The sequence below is a fragment of the Fundulus heteroclitus genome, unplaced genomic scaffold (genome assembly GCF_011125445.2).
Source record: "Fundulus heteroclitus isolate FHET01 unplaced genomic scaffold, MU-UCD_Fhet_4.1 scaffold_71, whole genome shotgun sequence".
NCBI classification, from domain to species: Eukaryota; Metazoa; Chordata; class Actinopteri; order Cyprinodontiformes; family Fundulidae; genus Fundulus; species Fundulus heteroclitus.
The window spans coordinates 706,832-725,193 of NW_023397154.1; the positions used below are offsets into that span (position 1 = coordinate 706,832).

At 40.1% G+C, this 18,362-nt stretch overlaps 1 protein-coding gene and 1 long non-coding RNA gene across 2 annotated transcripts in view; both read right to left on the reverse strand.

Moving 5' to 3' along the window:
• LOC110367212 (Fc receptor-like protein 5) overlaps positions 1-17,945 on the reverse strand; it is a 57,243-nt gene extending 39,298 nt beyond the window's left edge. Inside the window, exons 1-2 of the mRNA XM_036133977.1 lie at positions 17,621-17,945; positions 17,284-17,319 (exon numbers count right to left, since the gene is read on the reverse strand). Coding sequence (XP_035989870.1) covers positions 17,284-17,319; positions 17,621-17,684 — 100 coding nt within the window. The 5' untranslated portion in view covers positions 17,685-17,945. The remainder of the gene's footprint in view (positions 1-17,283; positions 17,320-17,620) is intronic.
• LOC110367213 lies at positions 421-4,087 on the reverse strand. Its single transcript, XR_004930250.1, has 4 exons — positions 2,226-4,087; positions 1,904-1,939; positions 558-830; positions 421-478 (listed from the first exon to the last, which is right to left on the reverse strand). It is a non-coding gene; the product is annotated as an uncharacterized LOC110367213 (long non-coding RNA).
• Positions 17,946-18,362: the final 417 nt, after the last annotated feature.

An 18,362-nucleotide genomic window follows, 5' to 3' on the forward strand; every position in this document is an offset into this window, starting at 1 on the left:
TTGATGTCGCTTTTTAACAGAAACAGTCACGCCAGTAAAAATACAACACATGATGATGCAAGAGGCAACAAGACGACATGAAACGATGAGGAGGAGTCAGCAGCGGGGAGAGGGGCAGGGGTGGAGGGTTTTCCTGGAATAGACATATTGTAAAGCTATTGTTCAATTAACCAATCACAAAACTTTGAATTTTAAGTAACGAAACAAATAAATGAAGCTCAGTCTTCCTGACCTGAGACATAGATCATGCTGGATGGAGACTCTCCATGAGCGCTGATGCTACACCTGTAGAGGCCTTCATCAGAGCTGGTCACATGGTGGAGGGTCATGTGACCTGCAGGCTCAGTCCTGATGAGGGAGCCATCTTTATAGAAAGCAGCTGGGAGGTTGGAGGGAGCGGTCTTTGTGTGACAGCTCAGAGTGACGTCATCTCCCTCCATCACAGGGAGGACAGGACTCTGCAGGATCACTGATCCACCTCAACACAGAGACAAACTACAGCATTTCATCCATTTCCACACAGCTTCATCAACACTAACTCCACAGTCTGATCTTACCAGTGACAGTGAGCTGGATGCTGCTGCTGCTGGCTGCTCCCTCTCTCCACTCACACCAGTAAACTCCACTGTCCTCTATGTAGAGGCTGCTGATGGTACAGGTAGAACCAGCTGGTTTCCCCCATCCATCTCCACACTGAGTCCTGGTTTCTCTGGTTATGTTCCACCTCATAATCCATCCAACACACCTGCTGTCTTCACAAAACAGAGACACAGACTCTCCTTCAAAGAACTGAGATCTGTTGGGACTCACAGTCGGAGCAGCTGGGATGCCTGATATTAAAGTCAGAAAACAAACATGTTTTTAGACAACTTTATTGTTATTTTGTATGTACAGAGTGCATACAGAATGAAATTTCGTTGCATACAGCTTATGACAGTGTAATGGGATTGCAGGTGGAATAAGGCAACATTACAATATAAAGTGCAGCATTGATCAGAATATTACAATGCAGGAGAAAAACAGTGTGCATCATTAATGTTAGCATTAATGATCAACCACATGCAAAAAGGCAATAAAGAATAGTAAAAAAAACAACTAAGTAACATTTTTCCTAAAGGGCTGTGCGTAAGATTGACATTACACTGTCATAAACATGACATAGCACATTTTCTGTACATGAAGAAGTCTTTATAAATGTTAATGACTGTTGTCAAAGTCATTACATCAAAGTGTAATGTTAAGATACACATCTAAATAAACTTTATACAAGTTTATTATTAGACCTGTTGTGCCTGTTGTGCATGTTTTAATGTTATTTAAGTTATTTAATGCTTAATAAATAACTCAGTTTTTTTAATATCTCTGGAGGACCAATCCTGCTATAATTAAAAATTATTACAGAAACAAATGAAGGAGTTAATAATATAAAATTCCCTGAAAAAGTAGCTAATAATAGCAGTGTTTTAACATTAACGGCTGCAGTTAGAAGGACCAAGTGGAAAAAGTAAAAAAAAAATACAAAATAGAAATAGAGGAAGTGGAAAAAGAGGAGAAGGGAAAAAAGGTTAAAATATATATGTTTAGATGAATAATTAATCAATTGTTGAAGAAATATCTTCTTTTTATTATGTTTTCAGATTTAATGGCACACAAATTTTACTTTTTCAATCAATTTTACATTATAAAGTCCTTCTTTTATTTCTGTCTGTATTTTTAATGATGGCAGGATTGGTCTTCCATACCCCTCAAGTAAAGTGTTACCAAAATGGAAAATTGTAAATTCCCATCTAACATCTCATGTATTTTTTGTGTTTTCTAATCTTTCTCTGAGGAAATCCTGAAGAACTTTAATTCCGCCTCTATGAGATCATTAAAAGCATTGAGAGGTGAAAATGTTACTAACCTTGGTTTATTGTGCAGCACAGGAGGAAACTCAGACCTGCAGATGACACACATTTAGACTGGTTTCAATCAAAGTTCACAGTTCTGATAGAAAACCGATCTCTGGGACACCTTGATGTTCCAGTTCTAGCTCTGTAGTTCTTTCTAAGCTGGCTTCATGTCTTTAGTTCACATGTTCAGATTATCTTTAATCCTGCACATGTCAAAGCTTTAGTTCATGCAGTCTAACTAGTTTCTCCTCCATTCTGCTCCGTCATCATTCCTCAGCAGAACAGACAGTAAAACTCTGATCTTTAAGGAAAACCCAGATGTTCTGGACTTACAGAGCAGCAGGTTCTGTGGTGTTCTTTCCTCCATGGTTCCTCTCACTCTGTGACAGCTTTTCATTTCTGGCAGGAGATCCAGAAGAAAGTCCACCCCTTTTTTTTCTGCAGTTTATTTTTTCTCCCTCCTCTTCTTGTTAGTGAGAAAACAGGTCTTCCTCACACTTCGTCAGCATCATCATCAGAAGCATTAACTGTATCCCAAATGCACAATTTTAAAGCAAACTTTGGACAAACAAGTTTTAGTCATTTTTATATAAATATTAAACATTTTAGAAGTTAAAGTCCAGGCCTTTCTGGGAGGAGTTTCCAAGATCTCCCTCAAGTTTAAATAACTTTTTTTTTTGCTGTAGTCCAAAGGTGATTTCAAACAGACAGCTCATAAGTTTTTTGTTTTTGGTGTTTTTTTGCATGTTTTTTTAGACCATCCCAGATCTGCTTAGCCTTAGCTAAGGCTAAGCAGATAGTAGCTAAGGGCCACTATCTGCTGTGTTTTTAACAGCATGGAGCCGGGTCTCCAATACTCACAACCTCGCCTCCAAAGCTACAAAAACTCTACATTTATTATGCCGACCGTTATTGCAAAAGGAGGCGGAGGAATAACTGAGTATGAGACACGAGCTATATCTACATGCACAGAATTTGTTTTAGTTCATTTTTTTAAACTCCTCTAAAAGTAATTGTTTACCATTTGAAAGCCTCGTTTACGTCAAATGGTGTCATTTCTAAAAACAGTGAATAGGTTTAAATAGGAGGCAAGCTGACTTTTATTCAGTGTTTTTGAAAGAGGCTTTTGCTTGGTGTGAGTGGAGTACTCGGTCATGATAAGGCTGCTGATGTAATCTAATAGGAATGAGTCGGAGGACCGAGCCGTGCTCACTGGGGCATTGGTAGTGCAGTCCCAACGCTTCATTGAAACCATATGTTCTCCCTGACTGAAATCTAGATATTTTATAACCATAACTCCTGTTTTGTGTGAGATCCTGTGCACTGTGTAAATGAAAGAGATTTGAGATCGTCATTTGGAGTTTAAGAATAAACAATGGATGACGGGTGGGATGGGATGATTTTCACCACACATAACTGAGTCCTTTGACTTTGCTTGGGCACCAAATCCTTTCCTCCTGTTCTTGCTGTAGAAATGCATTTTATGGCAAAAACAAATCATGCAAAGGGCATGAATGGTGACTGTGGTGGTTTCTCACCTTATACCTTACTACTGTCAAAATATCTCCATAAAATGCTAAAATGTTCAGAGAACTCTGGATATTTGAGTTTGGAAAAGTACAGGATTTTGACGAATAAAAGCAGAAAAGCGTTGAACCCTCTCATGTTTCTGGAGCGCTTGGTTTCAACAATGTTTCTCTTATCAGACGATGGTCCATTTTCAGCACAGAATTAGGCATTCTAGACACAAATTCAAACATTTAATAAATATTGGATTTTTGACTGTATTTCATGGTTTATTATTGTTGTCAAAATGAGGTTTTGTTATTTTGTTTTGATAGAAAATGTTGAATCAATTCATAATTTAACTCCTCCTAATCAAATGAAAATGATCAAATCTGCAGAGTCTTATGTTAACATCTATGCACATTTATGTATTTATGCATCTTTTCTTCTAGAAAGAATAAACAAAGCAAAGGGCAGCATAAGTGACTTCAGCACATTGGACCTTATCAGTTTTGTAATTAGAATGTTTTCCTTGAGGGTTGTGTTTTTGTGGGTGTAACAGAAACGGGACATTGACAACCACCAACCTTCATCATTCAAAAACATCTCTGATCACTCATCTAATTTTCATCTCTCCCAAAACTACAGAAAGTTGGATTTAGTTATATTATTTTATTTATTTTTCTTTGATTTTGATTCCCCCCTGTGGACTATTTTAGTTTTCAGCTAAAGATGCCTCTTTACACCCAAGAGGAGTCAGTTCTCAGGAAAAATGCTCCTATTGAAAGAATTCAACAAGCAGTGGATGTGGAGAAGAACCACTCGATTCAAAAGATGCCTACCTTCGCCACAGAGGACTTTGACATGCTTCTACAGAAAATAACTGTTATGGATCTGAAAATCCACCGACTCGAAGTGAATTACGATGTAAACGCCACGTATGGAAATGAAACAACCCTGCCTGTGATTCCGAACGGTGACCACCAGCCCAGCGACTCAGTGAACAAACAGTTGCCTGAGGAAAATGAGAATCCCTGGACCACTCTGGGTGCAAGACCAAAGGATCAACGAACGCCCCACAAACAGAGAAGTGTCCCAAGAAAAGTGAAACAACAATGGTCTGTTCTCACAAAAAATGTTAAGAGTAAACCTGCTAGAAATGTTGGAATTCCGTTACTAAACAGATTCGTTCCGCTCCAACATGAGACCCAGGAGGATCATGTCAACGATCATAACACACCACGGGGACAAGGACCCTGATATTATGCAATGGATCTGTAAGTGGTATTAAACATTTCTGTAAAGAGAAAAACACAGAGGTGTTGATTTATAGCCCTTTGAACTGTGACCTGGTGTCTAATGTATCAGACCAAGGATCTTAAAAGAACGCCGGACCCTGGAAAAACTCTTCCTACAAGCTGAAGCCTTGTAGGAGAAGTATTGAAAGAGGATTACATTCGTCTGCTGAATTTAGTTCATGGCCTTATGTTACGCCCTCAAGGTGTAGGGGTTCAGGGACAGCAACATAAAATTTGTGTCCAGAGAAACTAGTGGAATGAAAAGGTGATTTATTGTAAAAAGATGGTTTTACAAACACGAAACAATATAACCCAATTTAAAGCAAAAGAAAGGTCTGACAATCTTAAGAATGCTAAGTGTAAATTAAATTACTAAGTTTTCAAACAGGTCCATTTAAAGTAACTCAAACCAACCCAAAAGAGAAAAGAAGCAAACACATGCAAAGGGAACACCAAGTCTCCTAAACACAGGTGCAGCCCTAAAAACAGCAATTATCAGACTCAGAATCAGAACCCGAACCAGGAACAAGTTTATTGCCAAGTAGGTCTGCATTTACAAGGAATTTGACTTGGTGTTGATGGTGCAGACAAAAAAAATCTCTCCCTTCCCTCTGCCTCCTGCCAGAGGGAAGTGACTGAAATAGTCTGTGACTGGGATGAAGGGATCAGCCACAATCTTCCTCACATACCTCAGAGTCCTGGAGGCATACAGGTCCTGGAGAGATGGAAGATTGCAGCCAATCACCTTCTCTGCAGACCTGATGACACGCTGCAGTCTGCCCTTGTCCTTAACGGTGGCACCAGCGTACCAGATGGTTACTTCAAGGCTGAACTACTGTAATTCTTTACTATCAAGAAGTCCACAAAATGCGGTTCAAAGTCTTCAGCTGATCCAAAATGCTGCAGCGTTCATTTTTCTGATGAAAATCAACAAGAGGGATCATATTTCTCCAATTTTAAAAGGGAGAAGACTCCATTTATGACTTGCTGTGCCCATGGGGAAACTAAGAAGATTCAGAGGGCAAGGGAGCCCATCCTACACCGGGGCGGGCTCCCTCACAGGTGTGGGGCTGTTTTTAAGGAGCTGACCTCCTGAAAAACTTCAGTCCCCTTGGTTCCAGAGAAAGGAACTTTGAACACTTCAGTAGACAGAGAGATTGTAACACTTTTAATATAAAGTTTAGATATTAAAATGTCTGTCACATTATACAGAGATGAAAATTAGATTGTTATGATTGTTATGAAAAATTGAAATTACCATAAGCAATAATGTAATTTGTCATTATAATGTCACTTAACATCTTTGCAACTAGACCTGCTTGTCCAACTTTACTTGAGGTAAGGGAAAATTAAAATGCTTTTATTGTCAAGAACGGGACAGATGGACCCAGTATCACGCCAGACAAGCAGGAAGTATGATTAAGAAGGTTTATTTAAGGACAGGTCCCATCGTAATCTCTTGGCTACCAGAAAAATAAGAATGCTGACATGTTTTTGAGATGAAAACAGGACGCAAAGCAGGACCTACTGTAAACTAACATCACTGGGAAAGTATATAAGTGGTTAAAAGTAAAGAGTTTGTTTAAAGGGATGCATAAATAATGCTAAAATTCAAATGTTGATACATTGTTGATTCATGTTGACAATTTTGTGGACTTGGGAGGGTCTCAGTACAGTTGATACAGGGGAACATGAGGATGTTTGAACATACATGATTGTGAATTTCTGATTTTAAGAAAAGTCGTTTCCTCTTTAAAGTGGTATGGCTATAAAATAGTAAATATTTTTATTATATACATCTATTTTGCATTGTATTCTTTCTCCAAATAACTAATTCACTCCTACAGAGAGAAAATATGTGTTTTAACTTTGCATTACTTCATTTCATTATAAACAAATGGATAACATAAATTTCATGCATTTGATTAAAAAGACAAAATGTAACAGTGGGATTCAATTTCATCATCCCATAACTAATTTAACTTTCTACCCACTACTTTTCTACATAGTGACCTTTTCTGTCCAGGAATCCAGAGTTTGTATGATAAGAGAGTAAATTAGTTTTTCCTGTGATCTCTAATTTAGTTTATAAAAAACCTCTGGCACAAGAAGCCCAAATATGACGAGACACGTGTAAGCAGAGGTTAACATTGGAGACTAGTCGCGTGTAAGTTCATATGTTGTTGTGAGCATCAGTTATGTGTGTCTGTTTGGGTAAAAGTGTTTATATTTCCATGAACACTCTCCAGAGGCCATTGTCCTTGATGTTATCAACCGGCCAACAGTTCAGAAAGCATCCGCAGATGTCAGCGGGGGAGGAGGGAGCGGGGGAGAGTTCTGAGCACTCTACGCCATAAAAATCCGGGAGTGATTCATTGATAGGGAAGGCATAGTCCAAATATGTTATTTGTTATGAGTGCAAGCTGCACTACTTTCCTGTCAGCTTTCAAGTCTTTTGCTGGTTCCAAATGGTGAAAACCAATTTTCCAAATTGTTGGGCTTTTACGCTTCACTTCCAGATTTTATCCCATCACCCCTTTGAGTTCAACCACCGAAACCAGTCTGTGTTCCAGCACAGCCAGCTTTTCGGCTCTGCTCCTCCATCTTCCAGGTCTGTCCGTTCACCACCTTAGTGAGCGCGTCATATGCAGCCGGTAGACTGATCAAGGCCAAATGGCTACCGATATCCGGTGTATTTGCTGATACATCAAAAATCCACCAAATCCAAAAAGTAGAAATCAAAGTATCATGAATCCAAACATGTCTCCACGTCCAGGACTGAAAAAGACAAAGACACACCATTTTCTATCCAAGAATATAGGGTGTATCCCACGAGATGAGTCAAATCGGGACACACAACGGGTCTCCCTTTCGCTGCCTACCCGTCGAAAAAATATGAAAGGAGAACTATTTGCTTATTCGCATCCGAGCCGAAAGATATTAAATGTCATTAAACCTTGCCGGTGACTCCATGTAATTGTACCTGTTCCTGTATAACCATGATAATTTTTTACTATTGCTTTAATCCTCACTTTACCATTGTCAGTTAATATAATGATTCATTATGCTAATTTAGCAGTTTTATCCATTTAAGCCTGTAACCTTTGTGGTGCTTTATCTATTTATATTCTTTTTCTATATTCTATATTCTTTTTCCTCATAGCCTCTGAATTGCTTACGTTTTTCTCACACATTTGGAGGAAAGTCTATTGGCTGACTAGAACAAAAAAAACAAAGTTGAAGTAAGTCTTCTGGCTGACTGTGACAAAAAACTGAGCTGACAAAGGATTCTGGCAGAGACTGAGCGGGAGTAAACACTATGGACCGGCAACGAGAACACAACTGAGGTGAGTTTATAAAGGGAGACTGACAGGTGACGGGAATTAAGACTAATTAGTGTCCAGACAGGTGTGACTAATAGCTGAGTGAGGGAGAGCTGAGTGAACTACAAAATACCAAGAAAGAAGCCAGACAAAACTTAAACCATGACAATATATATATATATATATATATATATATATATATATATATATATATATATATATATATATATATATACATATATATATTAGTGCTGTCAGTTAAACGCGTTATTAACGGCGTTAACGTAAACCCATTTTAACGCCGACAATTTTTTTGTCGCCGTTAATCGCGCGTCAAAACACACACACCGTTCCCTAATGTTTTTTCCCCCGCCGCACTTTCCGGACTGTGTTTCTTTTACCCTCGGCGCTTTCCGTAGTTTCAAGAGTGCTAGAAAACTGTACCAAAACAGACCCGCGCTGCGCGTGAGCGCAAAGTTTCTTTTACCCTCGGACACATGCGACTTTGGGCTCAAACTTTTTTGTGAAAGCGCTTCTAAATTATGTATATATATATATATATATATATATATATATATATATATATATATATATATATATATATATATATATATATATATATACAGGACACAGCCCTGTGGTGTTCCTGTGTTGAAGATCAGTGGGGGGATTCACGTTTACCTGAAAGTTTATGAGGTACATTCATATACCTCATATCTGCTCTGTTTTTCTGTCTGTTTCAGTTTTAAAAGAAAAGGTGTACGTTTTTTTTAAACTTGATGTCTTTCTTTGAATTACACTTTTGGTTTCTGCTAATTACTGTGAATTTTGTCCGATTTCAACCATTCAACTTTTAAACTATTCAGCTTCTTCTGGAATCAATCAATCTTTTTGTACTTTTAACTTTTCAACTTTTTAAAATATTCAGCTTTTTCTGCAAATTTTCAGCTTTTTTTTCTCTCATAGGAAATGAATGTAATTCACTAAAATTCCGCTCATTTCAGCTGCTTTTTGACAGCTTACTGCTTCAGCCTACTTTCAGCTAGAAACGCCATTCAACTTTTGAAATGTAGTCATATCTTTCAGCTATTATGGTATGTTTCAGCTTTTTCATATCTTTTACCATTTTCATATAGTACCTCCTTAAAATAATTTTGGCTTTTCAAGAAATTCAGCAAATAACATGCGTTGCTATGGTCGTCAAGGAGGCAGTTATCAAGTGCACTCTAGAAATTCAACAAATTCTTCTTCTCTGAACAACTTCTTCTCACTCGCTCAATTTTCAACCTATCCACATAAATTATACAACAAAACGTAGGAAATTTTGTCTGGATTCAGGAAATGTAACCCTCATTGGTGTAGCATTTATAGATTCTTCGCAAATCACCTCAGAGCGACACAAACCCAAAACTTTCCCCATTCATTTCCTCTTTTGAAAAATTATGTCTGAAAATCCAAAACATCACACATTTTCGCATCGTCGCTACTCCTAAACCGTTTGATGTACAGGCATGAGACTTTCACACATGAATGTCCCAACCCTTCTGGCACTCACAAAAAAGGAATTTTTTGGATAACTGTTACGGTTTTGCCGCAGGAACAGTTTGTTCGGGAGTAGCGAATGTGCAAAATTCTAAAAAAGGCTTTAGAGCTGCATTTTTCCACATGATCCACTTTTTTACATCGTCGCTGTGCCTACACCAATTTTTGTACAAACATGAAAATTAGCAACATAGTCCTCAAAAGCCTGCTGATACTCACAGTGAAAGAATTATTTTGATATCTCTTATACTTTTTCAGCTAGAGCGATTTATTCGGGACCGTTTTTAGAGGATTTTTGAAATTCCTTAAAAATCCCCTTTATATCATAATTTTTTACGCCTTTATTAAAATATTTCCAGCCAAAACCGATAGCAAGTCTTCTTACCCTATCCGTTAAGAAATAAACGCAGAAAAAAAATTACGTCTCTACCATTTACGGATCAGGAGATATGGAGCATTGTGCGGGGGAAAGTTCTCCATTATAACCTAATGGAACATATTGTGAGCAAAGTGTCTGCACTTTTGTAGACAGGCCCGCTGCAGGTGTGTGAGTGAGTTTCCATGACGACGGAACTCTTAGGGCCAGAGGGAGAAGCTCCATTGAGATAGAATGGCAACTTCCGACACCCACTGCAGTGGCTGTGATTAATGTAGGAATCTGAAATTCGCACAGTCGCTTCCTCTTAACATTTTAAAATTTTCAAATGACTTTCAGCCATGTGCCACTTTTCTGTCCCATTTTGGATTTCACATGCTTTCCTATTGGGCCTTTGCTTCCAACAGGACCTGGCATGATGCCCAGACACGACCCAATTAGCCAATACAGCACCACCCACCTGTGGGAAATGGCGCTACACACCATGTTGGTCAAATGTTGAGTTCTGGGCCCAGATGTGGTGAGTTTGAGTTGCTAAAGGAGGCCAATCTGACCCATGAACTTTGGTCACGTTTGGTGGCATTAAGTATTGGCACCCCTATTTGAGGCACTTCCCAGTACAGGATTTGGACCAAACTGACAGAGTACAATCACCAACTGATACTGAACACAACCATGTTAGCGGCTAACTGTTAGCATGTTGCTAACCGGAAGTAGCTCTAGGAAGGTCTCACCAACTTCTGCTTCACAGAGGCTGTACTTTCTTTAGAGAGAAAGCTCCACAAGAAATTTGGCCTATGTCGCATAAAGCATCTCCAAGCTATGAGGTGTCAAACATCCAATGCTTTTCAATGGGGGGCGAAACCCCTTATACTCCTAGAAATGCAGGCCCACATATGGCTACAGTATATTCAAGTTTGAAATTCTACTTCTGCTTTGTTAAACGATTCAGTGTTTAGAATGAGTTAGGAGATGTTTGGTGCCATTCCCTCAGTTTTTTTCTTCTTCTAATTATTCAGCTATTGTTCTTTCATGTTCAAATTCTTCAACTTTTTCAAATTCTTCAACTTTTTCAACTTCTTCAACTTTTTCAACTTTTTCAACTTTTTCAGCTATTTTTTTCTCTTTTTCAAAGAACTTCTGCATCTTTTGCTCAATCATTCAGCTTACTGCATTCACAGTGCATGTTCGCAGGAAATGCACATTTTTCTAGTTACATTTATGATTTGATACAGTAAAACAAAACTTAAAAAGGTAACAAATCACTGTAATACTTTCATAAATGACTTTAATTTCTGAATGTCCGGGCCTTGAGTCCTTTGCTTTCAGTAACTGTGTCCCCCTAAGAAATTTTGTTAAATCTAAAGGGTATCTGCTTTAAGTTAAACTCTGGTACAATACAACTAGCCGGTACCATGCAAACACACATACACTAGACCTATATATTTATTTTATGAGCTCCAGCATCTGCTGTAAAGCACATACCAGGAAAGGAGAAGGTGACTAATCTCTGCTACCAGAACAACATGGAAGTGAGACGCTGCCAGGAAGCAGAAGATGAGTCCATGCATTGCTTACTCTAATCAGCTGTAGTCAACACCATCCTGCCCTGGAGACTTTTCTCTGCAGTCTACTTTTTGTATTTGATTCCTCCTCACATGTTAATCATGCTTCAGTACTCTTTAAAAAGCTAGAACGCTGATGTTAGAGAGGTTTCTGAGTCTTTTCTGGGCTACAACATTTGGGGGGAAGAAGAAAATCCTCTTGGTGAGGCAGCCCATTAACCCAGAGGATTTTTTAGAGAATTTTTAGTACTGAAAACTGAGCTATTTTTTGAGATTGTGTTTTTTATATTGTCTCACACCTTTACTTTGATAATTAATTTAGTATCTTTTCACTTTGTTATAAAATAAATCTTGTCTTGAGTGCATGTTTTAATTCAAACCGCACTTCTGGGACTTTTACACTTTACTCTGTAAATGTGCTTGATTCAAAAACATTTCTGGTTCCTTAATAGATTAGTACAAAAAAGTACAAAAAAGTTTTATCGTGAACTATTTTAATTTTGTTATGAAGTCACACCGTACTTCCAAATAGGAGACAAAGGAAGAACCATCTGTAGAGATTGAAAAACAAAATTGTAAGTCACGTCTTATTTAATATCCACATGCTCCCTCTAGCTCAAATCATAAAAAAACAACATCAGCTACCATAAATATGCAGACGACACACATCTCTACTTCACCATGTCACCAGGTGACCAGTTCAAGCTCTGAGTAAATGCTTAGAAGAAATCAATGAATGGATATGATAAAATTTTCATCAATTGAATAAAAACAAAACAGAAGTAATAATATTTGGACAAAAAATAAGGGGAAATCAAAGGTTAGCACACAGCTTCAGCTGCTTCAGCTAGAAATCTCTGATCAGGCCTGAAATCTGGGAGTAGTGATGGACTCAGACCTGAACCTCCAAAAGCATCTAAAGTCAGTTACAAGGTCAGCTTTCTATCACCTGAAGAACATTTCCAGGATTAAAGGACTAATGTCACAGAAGGATCTGGAAAAACTAATCCATGCGTTTATCTTTAGTAGAATTGATTACTGCAACAGTGTTTTCACAGGTCTGCCTAAAAAGTGGATCAGACAGCTGCAGCTGATCCAGAACGCTGCTGCCTGCGTCCTCACTAAGACTAAGAACATAGAGAACATGGACCCGATTCTGAAGTCCTCACTAAGACTAAGAACGTAGAGAACATGGACCCGGTTCTGAAGTCCTCACTAAGACTAAGAACGTAGAGAACATGGACCCGGTTCTGAAGTCCTTCCACTGGCTCCCTGTATCTCAGAGAATAGACTTTAAAATCCTTATGTTAGTCAGTGTATCAACCCTCCAGACCACTAAGGTCTTCTGGCTCCAGCCTACTCTGCAGAACCAGAACCAGAACCAGACATGGAGAAGCAGCATGGGCCTTTTAGAATCAGCTGATTAGGCATTAGACACTGTTTAGATCTGACTAGGAGGAATAGCCTGGGGTCAGATAGGGTCAAAGACAACAAGGTTGATTTAACAATTTCCATCAGCTTCACATGTAGTGGTGTAAAGCATGAACCACGGGACTCTAGAGCAGTGATGGTGTTTTCTTTTAAAGGTTTTTATGGTGAGGAGGGACTCTCTTTGGTTTGAATGCTTTTAAATGACTTTCTGTTTATTTTATGCAAACATATGTTTTTAATGCAGTAACACAAATTAAATATTGTGATTAAGGAGCAAAAGTGAATCATGTCGTCTTACTGCTTGACGTGTGGCGGTGGCTTCATTAATAGAAACAGTCACACCAGTGAAAACACAACAAACGATAAAGCAAGAGGCAACAAGACAACAAGAAGAGACGAGGAGGAGCCAGTAGTATGTCGAGGGGCCGAGTTGGAGGGTTCCTCTGAAATAAAGATATTTATAAAGTTGTTTTTCAATTCATCAATTATAAAACTATAGAAACTTAAGTCAGGATACAATGAAATGAAGATCAGTCATCCTGACCTGAGACAGAGATCCTGCTGGATGGAGACTCTCCATGAGCGCTGATGCTACACCTGTAGAGGCCTTCATCAGAGCTGGTCACATGGTGGAGGGTCATGTGACCTGCAGGCTCAGTCCTGATGAGGGAGCCATCTTTATAGAAAGCAGCTGGGAGGTTGGAGGGAGCGGTCTTTGTGTGACAGCTCAGAGTGACGTCATCTCCCTCCATCACAGGGAGGACAGGACTCTGCAGGATCACTGATCCACCTCAACACAGAGACAAACTACAGCATTTCATCCATTTCCACACAGCTTCATCAACACTAACTCCACAGTCTGATCTTACCAGTGACAGTGAGCTGGATGCTGCTGCTGGCTGCTCCCTCTCTCCACTCACACCAGTAAACTCCACTGTCATGTTCTCTGATGCTGCTGATGTTACAGCTAGAACCAGCTGGTTTACCCCATCCATCTCCACACTGAGTTCTGGTTCCTCTGGTTGTGTTCCTCCTCACAGTCCATCCAGCAGAGCTGTTGTCCTCATCACAGCTCAGAGACACAGAGTCTCCTTTAAAGAACTGAGATCTGCTGGGACTCACAGTCAGAGCAGCTGGGACGACTGATATTAAAGTCACTGTTTCAGAAAACAAATATGTTTGCATTAATGAACACATTACTACTTAACGACTGACGGTCTCATATTTCTTCTGTTTTCTAATCTCTCTCTGAGGAAACTGTTGTGGAAATTTTTTATTGATGTATGTACCTGTGGTCATATCTGGTCTGGATGCACCTGCATAACTTCCCCATGGGAAAGAAGCTCACATGCTTACAGATTTACTATTGTGTTTTCTTTAATAAAGGACTCAGAGAGGAGTTGGGTTAGATAGGAAGTGGATCGTTCCATTGGCTACATTCATCTTATCATTACTCCCATTTTCCATGTTAACACAGAATGTAAAAAGGTTTAGTGAACCCTTTTCCTCTTGCTCTGTTTCCTGACTGTGTTGGGGGACAGAGACATTCAAAGGCTTTGTGTCTTTGGATTAAAAGGATTAAATTAAGACAAAGATGCATCTTTCTCTTAATTAAATGGGCGATGTGCTCAGACGATTCCGGCTTTGAACTAAAACCCCGCTCCCCACATCCTTTTCTATTTTGGGTTAAAGCTCAGACTAGCTGGGGTTCTAAAGACCTCTGAATCTAACGAGTATTACCCTATTTAGAATTCCTGTGAGACCTTTTTAGCTAGATAAGTAGGACATGACTGATCTACTAACCACCTCCATCCGCGGGCCACGTCCTTCTTCAGTGGACAGGTCAGGCAACCTAGTAGTCTGAAGCCAGCTGTTCCCCGACCACCGCCCTAGTTAACGGTGGCTCCTACATTTGTACATCGGCACTTGTTACAGGATCAGTATGTTGAAAGAAACTCAATAGTCCCTAAGGGTGTTGTTTTAAAGTTTGGGCTACAGGCAACCTTTTAAGCCCTTTCTAAATATTTCTAGAACCATGCACCATGTCTGTTTTACAATCATAGAAGAACTCAGAAAAATGTTGACTCAATAAGTCAATGTCCACAACTCCTAATAAAATTTGATATGCTTCTTTAATTAGTATGCTTTGGCAGGGGATTAGCAACAGCATTAAGCAATATAACAAATTACAAAATTAAACTTCTAATCAACTCCCTATATCTTATCTAAGGCTGCGTACTAATGCGTTCAGGAGAGGATTTTAAATTTGGTGGAAACCCAACTTGTATTTGAACTCTGGGTAAAGGAGTTGTCCAGCCGAACAACTTCATTCTCCCGATGTCCCGTTAATGCCCCGCTCACAAATACACACGCTCTGAGCCCCTGCATTGATGTCTGTGCCTGAGGCGCGTCTCTTCTGCTCGACGAGTTGGTTCAGCTTCAGAACTGACATCTCACAGGTGCAACTCACATCTTCGGCACATCTTGGCTCTTCTGATCGACCAGGTCAAACCACAGCAGTTCTTCTTAAACAGAATTTGCAGAATCGTTGGCCCAGAATTGTGGAGTAATGTATATTATAGATGTCAGATGTATATTATCATCTAATATAGAACAGATTACTAGATCAATGTGTGCTTCTGTGCTTTTTTGTCTGTCTTGTTGTGTCTCTGCTCTGTCTTCTGTAACCCCCAGTCGGTCGAGGCAGATGACCGTTCATACTGAGCCCGGTTCTGCTGGAGGTTTTTCCTTCCCGCTAATGGGTGTTTTTTCTTTCCACTGTCGCTTCATGCTTGCTCAGTATGAGGTCTTTTGTTCTTCTGCTCCGTGCTGCGTGTCTTCTTGAGACGAGATCTGAGCCACGAGCACACAGATAATCTTTCCTTTATGTGGTGAAAGAACCGTTGGGAGGTTGCAGCGCTTCACACCCTCCCCCTGCATTGAACTAACCTGACAAAAGCCAGCTGTATGTTGCTCCGCCTAGCTTCACTCACATACATCTGGGACATCGCCCGTAGAAAGTGATTTCTCCAACCAATTTTATTGTCTAGCCAATCAGGACGCAGGGCTGGAGTTTCATAGATGTGACGTAGTGGAGATGCGACCATGACGTGAGACTGTTTTGATAGCAATGGCGGCTCGTCGAGGAAGCGTTAACATTGATGCTGCTATTTCTTCCGTGTTGTCCAATCTACCTAATATTGTTTCATTAAAAGAACATCAGAGAACGGCTCTGAAGGCTTTTGTTGGTGGAAACCATGTTTTCGCCCTTCTCCCGACCGGATTTGGCAAGTTTTGTTTTCCGGGGCCCCGGAGCGGTTAGCGGTTAGCGTGAACCATGTTAGGAGGCCTTTAGTCCTCAACGCGGTCAGCCGGGATCGACTCCGACCCGCGGCGCTTTGCCGCCTGTCTTCCCCCCTCTTCCTGTCAGCTCACTGTCAATAAAACGCGTGCCTCTAGAGCCGCAAACACATAATTTTTTTTTTCTTTTTTTTTTTTTTTTTCTGCGTCGCTCTCATCAGCGTCACGGGTTAGCTTCGGTGTGAGTGGTTGAAATAGCACGTCGATAAAGATGACAGACAAGTGGCTTATCCAATCATATGCAAGAATTTTTGATAAGGCCCAGCCTTCAATAAAGGCAATTCCTATGGCGGTGTCCCAGATGTATGAGTGGAGCTAGGCGGAGCGACATACAGCTGGCTTTTGTCAGGTTAGCATCGAACAGCATCACATGTCTCATTTCCTTTTAACATTTACCCCAAGCAGCGAGTCAGGGAAGCTGAAGGCCTGGTTCCTCCTTTCTAACGTTGCAAGGGGCCCCCTCGACTTTTACCCCACTCACCAGTGTTGCTTGATTCAAAGTTCTTGTTCCTCTTCTTTCTGCTCTAAATGGACCACGTCATCTTTTCTTCTCGGGCAGACTTCCTGCAAACATCTGCTCCTTCTTTTTGTTACCTTTTTCCATTCCGCGCTCCATTACTCCTCCACGGTACCACATCTTCCTCGCTGAATACACCAATTCTATTTTCCCCTTAGCCTGTCTGCACTAAAACACTCATTACTTCATTTATTTATTACATAAGTACTAACCCTTTTAGAAAAATGTTGTCCTATGTTGTCCTTCTTTAACAAACTTACAAATTTAATGTCCAAATTAATTCTTCATTTGTAAGCAAAAGGGGATATGGTCGACCTCACCACATCACCAATTTTAGAGGTATTTTGACAGCTTGCTTATTTGATAATTATTAATATCCACAACAAAATTCTTGAGAACTTTAGTTTCTGATCATGATTATAGATCATGATCTATGATCATTAAAAGCATTAAAAGGTGAAAATGTTACTAACCTTGGTTTATTGTGCAGCACAGGAGGAAACTCAGACCTGCAGATGACACACATTTAGACTGGTTTCAATCAAAGTTCACAGTTCTGATAGAAAACTGATCTCTGGGACACCTTGATGGTCCAATTCTAGCTCAGTAGTTCTTTCTAAGATGGCTTCATGTCTTTAGTTCACATGTTCAGATGATCTGTTATCCAGTAAATGTTTACTGGATAACAGATCCAGCTTTAGTTCATGCAGTCTAACTAGTTTCTCCTCCATTCTTCTCCGTCATCATTCCTCAGCAGAACAGGCAGTAAAACTCGGATCTTTAAGGAAAACCCAGATGTTCTGGACTTACAGAGCAGCAGGTTCTGTGGCGTTCTTTCCTCCATGGTTCCTCTCGCTCTGCGACAGCTTTTCATTTCTGGCAGGAGATCCAGAGGAAAGTCCGCCCTCTTCCTTTATGCAGCTTTTTTTTCTCCCTCCTCCTCTTATTACTGAGAAAACAGCGTTTCCTCACACGTCATCAGCATCATCATCAGAAGCATCAACTTTATCCCAAAAAGCAGAATCGTAAAGCAAACTGAACAAACAAGTTTTTAGTTATTCTTATGCAAATGTTCACGACCTTAAAAGGTAAAAGACCAACAACATTACAAGTCCAGGCCTCGCCCGTCTGCCACTCTGTCATCTGCTAACATCTTAGAAAGTCACCCCCTGAACCCACCTCCCCGCTCCACTTCCCCCTGAACGTTCCCGAACTCGGCCGTAAGCTCTCCGTCACTCCGCACACTTCCCTTTGCATTTAGCTCTGTCTAACCCTTCATTCTCTCGTCCGCAGAAAGACCCAGCCCCCGTCCTGCGTCACTGTCTGGCATGCTGGTATGTGCTTTTTCACCCATCGTGGTTCCTCCTCATATCCACCACACTGCTTCCATGTTCTAAAATAAACGTCTTAAACTGCTCTCTGTCTGCAGACTGTGTTCTGCATGTGGGCCAAACACCTAAAAACCATGACAGTGACCATAATCAGGTTGGACAACGTATGACTATTGGTAGTTGAAGCCACAAGTGTGATACATAGAGGGGCCGTTAAAGCA